General features: G+C 52.9%; 1 protein-coding gene across 1 annotated transcript in view; it reads left to right on the forward strand.

Annotated features, from left to right (window-relative positions):
• The window catches only part of LOC119566333, a 28,726-nt gene extending 22,544 nt beyond the window's left edge, over nucleotides 1-6,182 (forward strand). Inside the window, exons 16-24 of the mRNA XM_043548468.1 lie at nucleotides 9-152; nucleotides 954-1,138; nucleotides 1,225-1,322; nucleotides 3,331-3,458; nucleotides 3,552-3,741; nucleotides 3,830-3,980; nucleotides 4,194-4,278; nucleotides 5,306-5,431; nucleotides 5,997-6,182. Coding sequence (XP_043404403.1) covers nucleotides 9-152; nucleotides 954-1,138; nucleotides 1,225-1,322; nucleotides 3,331-3,458; nucleotides 3,552-3,741; nucleotides 3,830-3,980; nucleotides 4,194-4,278; nucleotides 5,306-5,431; nucleotides 5,997-6,136 — 1,247 coding nt within the window. The 3' untranslated portion in view covers nucleotides 6,137-6,182. The remainder of the gene's footprint in view (nucleotides 1-8; nucleotides 153-953; nucleotides 1,139-1,224; nucleotides 1,323-3,330; nucleotides 3,459-3,551; nucleotides 3,742-3,829; nucleotides 3,981-4,193; nucleotides 4,279-5,305; nucleotides 5,432-5,996) is intronic.
• The last annotated feature ends 1,105 nt before the right edge of the window (nucleotides 6,183-7,287 follow it).

The raw sequence follows: 7,287 nt of genomic DNA on the forward strand, positions 1-7,287 counted from the left end.
TGTTCTAGGGGCCCATCTCACAGAGGAGCAGTGCCGTGTGGTGGCTGGGAAGATGCCCTGTGCGGATGCCCCAGGCCAAGCTGCTTGCTTCCAGGCTGGCTGCTGTTATGATGAGACTGACCTCACTACTCCCTGCTACTATGGCAACACAGGTAGGAGACCTGCCCTCATGTCAGTTTATGGAGCCTTTTGCCATCTCCGTCCTGGGAAGCTTGGTGACACACCGTACTTCTCAGATGAGTTTGGTCACCACCTACTAGCATGGTGAACTAGACTTGGATGCAATGTCTTTGTAACTCTCACCCTAGGCTGCAGCTGGCATCAGTTGTGTGCAAAGGGATTCCTTCCTACATCACGGTCTCTCCTCAGTTGCCCAGTGCCTGGCAGATCTTGAGAGCCAACACCAAATGTGTGGTGGCAGAGGAAGAACCATCAGACCGTACAGGCTGGTGCTCCATCATCAGATCGAAGGATAACTCTGCCGGCTTGTGTCTCGTTCCTGCACAACCTGAGCTGCAATCATGCTGTGTCAGACAAACCCACTTACCCCCATGGGGCTTCACTTGATAGATTCCAAAGCCAGAAGGGACCATTGTGATCATTAGTCTGATTTCCTGTATCACACAAGCTATAGACTTTCCCTGAAATAATTCCTCAAGCAGATCTCTTAGTAGACATCCAGTCTTGCCTTATCAGTGACCCTGGGCAAACCATTCCAAGGGTTAACTACCCTCGCTCTCAGATCTACACCTTATTTAAATACTTAGATTGGAGAAGAGCCATGAGAAATATTAGAAAACAGGCCTTGTAGTGACCAAGTTCTGCCTCTTTAGACAGAGAGAAGGTTAAGGGGTGACTTGATTCCAGTCTATCATCCAGAGTGTGGCATGGAACTCTTGCCCAATTCCTCTACCAGGAACATCTATACTGAATCCTGCTCCTTTGTGTTGCAGTCACTGTTCAGTGCCTCCTGGATGGTCACTTTGTTCTGGTGGTCTCCAGGGACATGTCTGATCACCCTATCATCCTGGAGAGTGTCCGGCTAGCCTATGCCCAGGCAGGGTGTGACCCCATCAGGATGACTGAGGCTTTTGTGATCTTCCGCTTCCCCCTCATGCAGTGCGGCACCACAGTCCAGGTGAGGGGACACCCACGGGAAGCCAGGGTGAGTGCTCTGCTCAGGGGCTTGGGGGACTAACCTGCCCCATGTCTCCACTCTTCCAGGTGATCCATGACAAACTGATCTATGAGAACCAGCTGATCTCTGGCATCGACATCCGGACTGGGCCAGACGGCTCCATCACCCGGGACAGCACCTTCATGTAAGTTGGCCTGCTCTATTGACTAGCAAGGAAGTGATGGTGAGCAGGCTTCAGCCCTTCCACAGTGGAAGCGTGAGGCCAGATACTTTCCCCTGGCAAAGATCTGATCCATCAATTTTTCAGCAGCCTCTCCTGACCACCGAAGGACTTGGGGGATGTTCTACAGGTATGGATTCCCTGCAGTCACAGACATCCCCTTTTTTGAGTGTGGGGCAATGCACCTGATCCCTAATGGGGCATGGGGCAAAATCTTGCTTTGTGAAGGGAAGGACACGCTGTGCAGCTGACTGTCCAAGAGTCAGGGTTTTACATTGTCTGATCAAATGCCAACATTGGTCAGCCTCACCTCAGTCCCTAGAAAAATCCTGCAGCAGGTCAAATCCATTCTGAAGCACTTGGCTGGTCCTGATCACCTTCCTCTCCTCCAAGTTGCATTCACCAAGGGCAAGTCATGCCTGACCAACCTGATTGCTTTCTATGACGAGAACTGGCTCTGCGCATATGGGGAAAGTGGTGGACATGATATACCTTGACTCTAACAAAGTTTGACACAGTATCCCACCGTATTCTTGACAGCAAGTTAAAAAAGTATGGACTATAAGGTGGGTCGAAAGCTGGCTAGGTCATCAAGCTCAACCGGTAGTGATCAATAGCTCTGTCTAGTTGGCAGCTGGTATCAAGCAGCATGCCCCAGGGGTCAGTCCTGGGGCTGGTTTTGTTCATCATCATTAATGATCTGGATGATGGGATGGCTTACACCCTCAGCAAGTTAATGGATGACACTAAATTGGGGGGAGAGGTAGGTAGGGTCCAGAGTGACCTAGAAAAATTGAAAATTGGGCTAAAAGAAATCTGAGGTTCAATAAGGACAAGTGCAGAGTCTGCACTTAGGAGGGAAGAATCCCATTTACTGGTACAGGCTGGGGACCGACTGGCTAAGCAGCAGTTCTACAGACAAGGTCCTGGGGATTAGAGTGAACGAGAAGCTGGCTATGAAATCAATAGTGGGCCCTTGTTGCCAAGAAAGCTACTGGTATGTTGGGCTGCATTAGTAGGAGCATTGCCAGCAGATGGAGGGAAGTGATTCCCCTCTATCCAGCACTGGGGAGGCCCATCTGGAATACTGTGTCCAGTTTTGGGCCCCCACCAACAGAAAGGATGTGGAAAAATTGGAGAGCCCAGCAGAGGGCAACAAAAATGAAGAGATGAGTGAGGGGGGATTTGATAGCAGCCTTCAACTACCTGAAGGGGTTCCAAGGAGAATGGAGCTCAGCTGTTCTCGGTGGTGGCAGATGACCGAACAAGGAGCAATGGTCTCAAGCTGCAGTGGGGGAGGTCTAGGTTGGCTATTGGGGATGGGACTATCCCACAGGGAGGGTGGTGAAGCACTGGAATGGGTTACCTAGGGAGGTGGCAGAACCTCTAAGGATGGAGATTCTGCCACCTGGCTTGACCAAGCCCTGGCTGGGATGATTTAGTTGGGGTTGGTCCTGCTTTGAGCAGGGGGTTGGACTAGCTGACCACCTGAGGTCACTTCCAATCCTAATCTTATGATTGTAAATGCCACTTGCTATGTGATCTCCAATGATGACAAGTAGGCACAGCCAGCCTGACCTGAGAAGGCCTCCGTGGGGCCACCCGGAGGGACTGATAACTCACTACAGGGTTGGTAGAAAGAAAGCTTGGATAATAGTTGGTGGCAAACTTGAGAATGCTGCCAAGAGAGATGTGACTACAAGTAAGCAGGTGCTTCTAGCCTGTCTGAGAAGGCCCCCATGTGGCCGTGCTCGGACACTCCTGCTGAGTCCCTGAGTTAGAGGGAAGAACATCTGAGTTGCTAAAAGGGTTGATACACTAGCATCCTTGGATGTCTGCCATCCAAGTACTGATAGGGCCTGACCCTGCTTGTCTCAAGCACTAATAAGGTCACTGCCAGAAACCACATGGCCTCAATCTGAATTCACAGAGCATCAGCCCCTGTCTCCTCCCTCTGCTCTCTCCTGTGCAGCCTCCATGCTCGCTGCATCTACAATGCCAGTGACTTTCTGCCAGTCCAGGTCGAGGTCTTCTTGCCCCCCACACCTGCTCCAGTCACCCAGGCAGGACCCCTCCGGCTTGAGTTGCGCATCGCCACAGGTAGGTGACCCCTCACTCCAGCACGGAGATCCCATCCCCCTGAAGGACCACAGGTGTCTCAGCTCTGCTCTCCTCCTGCCCTCTCCCCCACAGACCTGAGCTACAGATCCTATCTCACAGACAGAGACTACCCTGTGGTGAAGGTGCTCAGGGACCCTCTCTACATGGAGGTTCGCATCCTGCACAGAACAGACCCGTCCCTGGTTCTGGTTCTACACCAGTGCTGGGCCACCCCAAGTGCTAACCCCCTGCAGCAGCCGCAGTGGCCCATCCTGGTGGACGGGTGAGTGGCTGGGATGGAGGGGGAGCATGGCTTGGGGAGGAGGAAGGCGGTTTCCTTGGTCCACCCTTCTCTCATGTCTTGCTCCCAGGTGCCCGTTCCTGGGAGACAACTACAGAACCCAGCTTGTGCCCGTGGGCCCTGCCTTATCTGAGCTGCCCTTCCCGACTCACCACCAGCGCTTCGTCCTCTCCACCTTTGCCTTTGTGGACTCCGCCTCCCAGGTGGCGCTTGAGGGAGAGGTGAGAAGGGGCCCACATATAAAGCGGGTGAGGAGGGGGAAGTCGGAGTGCAGGGGCAGGAGCTCCTATTTCAGTCAGGTCCTGACCTTCACATTGTCTCTGCTGAGGCGCTGCACATGCAGAACCAAACTGATAGCTGTGGATCTACTTCCTGGCTCCTACCAGCACTGGCCAGTCACTCACTAACTCCATTCTCACTTGTGTGGATTTTAGGTGTACATTTACTGTAGCGCCTCAGCTTGCTACCCCTCCCGGCTGGAGCCCTGCAGGACCATGTGCCCATCAGGAGCTGCTACGAGTAAGTCGGAGTGGCTCCATCTGGGCCCCAGTGGTCTGAAACCCATGTGGGTTTCTACAAGCTGCCATCCCAAATACCAGAGGACTCATAGTGAACAGAGATCTGCCTGTCCTGCTATATTGGAGGAGGGCAAACTACCGCCCACAGGACCATCCTGCCCGGCCCCTGAGTTCCCGGCCGGGGAGGCTAGCCCCCAGCCCCTCCTGTGCCGTCCAGCACTCTACTCCGGCAGGGCTGTGAGCTCCTGCTGCTCTGAGCAGCATCATAAGGGGGTTGGCCTTGGATAAGGGGCAGAGGGTCCCAGGGGGCAGTCGGGACAGGGGCTGGTTGGATTGGGCAGAGGTTCAGGGGGGCAGTCAGGGGGCATTGGATAGTCTTTGGAGTCCAGCGGGGGCTGTCAGGGAGCGGGGGGTTGGATAGGGGTGTGGTCCCAGGGCGCAGTTAGGGGCAGGGGTCCTGGGAGGGGGCAGTCAGGAGACAAGGAGTTGGGGGGGCAGAGGGGGTTTCTGAGGTGGGCAGTCAGGGGGCAGGAAGTGGGAGGGAGCCAGGCTCTTTGGGGAGGCACAGCCTTCCCTACCTGGCCCTCCATATAGTTTTACAGTGCTAATGTGGCCCTCAGGCCAAAAAGTTTGCCCAGCCCTGTGCTATACACTGACTGCAAGGCGTTCAGCCCAGCTCGTTATGTACCTGTACCATGTACTGTAGCGCTAGCTGGGGTATGATGGGCTAACACGAAGAGGTAAATGGCCTAATCTCCTACAATTGCCCTATGTAGGAGACAATACTAGAAATTGCCTCTGGAGTGTGGAGTGTCTGCTGCTCCTGATGAAATGGCCTTTCTTCCCAACTTCTCCCACACTTCAAATAAGCAATTCAGGAAGATCTAATACCTGGTACCACAACCTGTCAGGAGGCCTGTAAGGGCTCATGGTTGAGTCCATGGTGACACTGCATTTCATGACGATGGGCCCTCTGGCTGTGAGTGCACTGGACAGACAGCTCCCTAACTCTCCATTCCATCTCCCAGGAGGCCGCCGGTTCCTGGATATCAACAATGGGACAGGAGAGCCCCAGGACCTGGTGAGCTCTCCTGGCCCTGTGATCTTCCAGGAGAGCCCTGAGCCATGGAGAGAGCACGTCTATGAGAACAAGGGTGAGTTTTCTGTTAAACCCGAGTAGGACAACTGGCATCTTGCACAGTAACCTGGAATACAGCAAGTCAATGCTGTCTAGGGGGTTCTAATGTAAATGTTCGGGCGGGGGAGCTACATGCAGAAGTCACTCCTTGATGATCCATATGTAAGCTAATGCTGGCTGACACCACACCTGTGAGTGCTTCCTATGAGTGGGCCAATGTTGGGTTATTTCCTTATCCTTTGGACATTCATAGGATGTCTCAAAACCCAGCAAACTTGGGGGGTGGGGTGGGGGGGACACTATGGCACCTCAATGGTGACTTGTATGCCCTGAGCCTCTGTGGCACTCAATGCACTGGGGCTAGCATTGCCTCAGCCATTCAATAGAAGGCAATCAATGGGATGGTGGTGCTGGCTCACAGTCTAAAAAGTGAGTTGACAATTCAAGTATCTTTCTGATGAAGGCTGGCCTAAGCGGTAGGGGGAGCACCACTGGGGCAGGGAAGTCTAGGTGTCATCTCCACACTTTAGACCCTACAGAAATCAGGATTGTCTTAACCTCTCCTCCTCTTCCTCCTCCAGACCCTGTCTCCAGACTGGACCTGACCCTGGTGCTTCTGGCCATGCTTTCATTGGTGGCTGTGGTTTCTCTTGTTACTGTGACACTACTCCATAGGAGAAGCAGCTGGATGACAAGGTCCCCAATCTTCCATGGCAGATGACTGTAAAATAAGGGAGGGGGAGCAGAAATAAAATGTCTGGACTGCACTAATGTCTTGTGGTAGCATGTGTCCCTCTGGGGGAGGGAACAGCAGTTGTTGAGGCCAGGCGTCTACTACTGGCCTTGTAGCTCTTCCCCAGTCAGCAGCAGAACAGACCTCTCTGCAGGGATAGACACCAGAATAGGATGTGGCATAGAGGACAGGAAGAAGACTGCAAGCTAGCACTAGACAAGGTAAATCAAATGGCTTTCTCTCATCTCCTGGGGTCCTATCTGGGGGGAGGGGAAGCCACTCAGCTGAACTAGAGACTTTTTGATTAACTTTACTGTGAATAGCTGGATTCTAACTCCACTGGGCACGCAATAAGAACGACTGGCGCTTGCCAGTCTAACATGAAGTCCATGTGAGCAAGCTGGGGGACAAGCCTAAGTCTGGTAATTAGAAACCCTTGTGTCTTCTGTGGGGGCTGTGGCCAGCCCCTAGCTTACAGGAGGTGGTGAAGATTTCCCCATTGTGTTAGTGACTGGGAAACCTGATGCTTCAAGACCTTAAGCATCCTGCCTTACAGCTGGGATCTCCCCCATAACTGCTATCTCCTGCTTCTTGACCCTTAAGCTATATCTATGGGGCACTCCAAAGTGTGGCTGTAGTGCGCACACACAGACCTCAATGAGCTAGCTTTCATCAAGCTAGTTGAAATAACAGTAGTGGAAGCATGGACTATACAAGACTAGCTGGGACTCTGGGTCAGGCTCCAGTGGGTAGCCTGTGCTGCTGTTGCTCTACTGCTTGATCTGGCTAGGCTAAAGCTACCTTGGCTACATCTACACACTCACCTCTGTCTACACAGCAATCTACCCTTCTCCATTTGCATTAGTTTCCTTCTATCTCACCTGGGAAACTACAGCCCTCCAGCTCCTCTCCAAATCCCCTTCCAACAGCTAAATCTTCTCTCCCACTGCTCCTACCATGTCAACATCCTCCACCTACTGTAGAACCCACAGGGACTGTCACACTAACGTGGTGTGACTGTTCTAGCCCCTCTATGAGCATCTTCTAGGGTAGCCTACTGTGGGACTGGATCCTGCAGACACTTAATGTGCATGTGGTAATGACTTCATGGGGACTTCACGCATGCATGGAGTTAAGCA

Source organism: Chelonia mydas, chromosome 6, assembly GCF_015237465.2.
Source record: "Chelonia mydas isolate rCheMyd1 chromosome 6, rCheMyd1.pri.v2, whole genome shotgun sequence".
Lineage (NCBI taxonomy): Eukaryota > Metazoa > Chordata > Testudines > Cheloniidae > Chelonia > Chelonia mydas.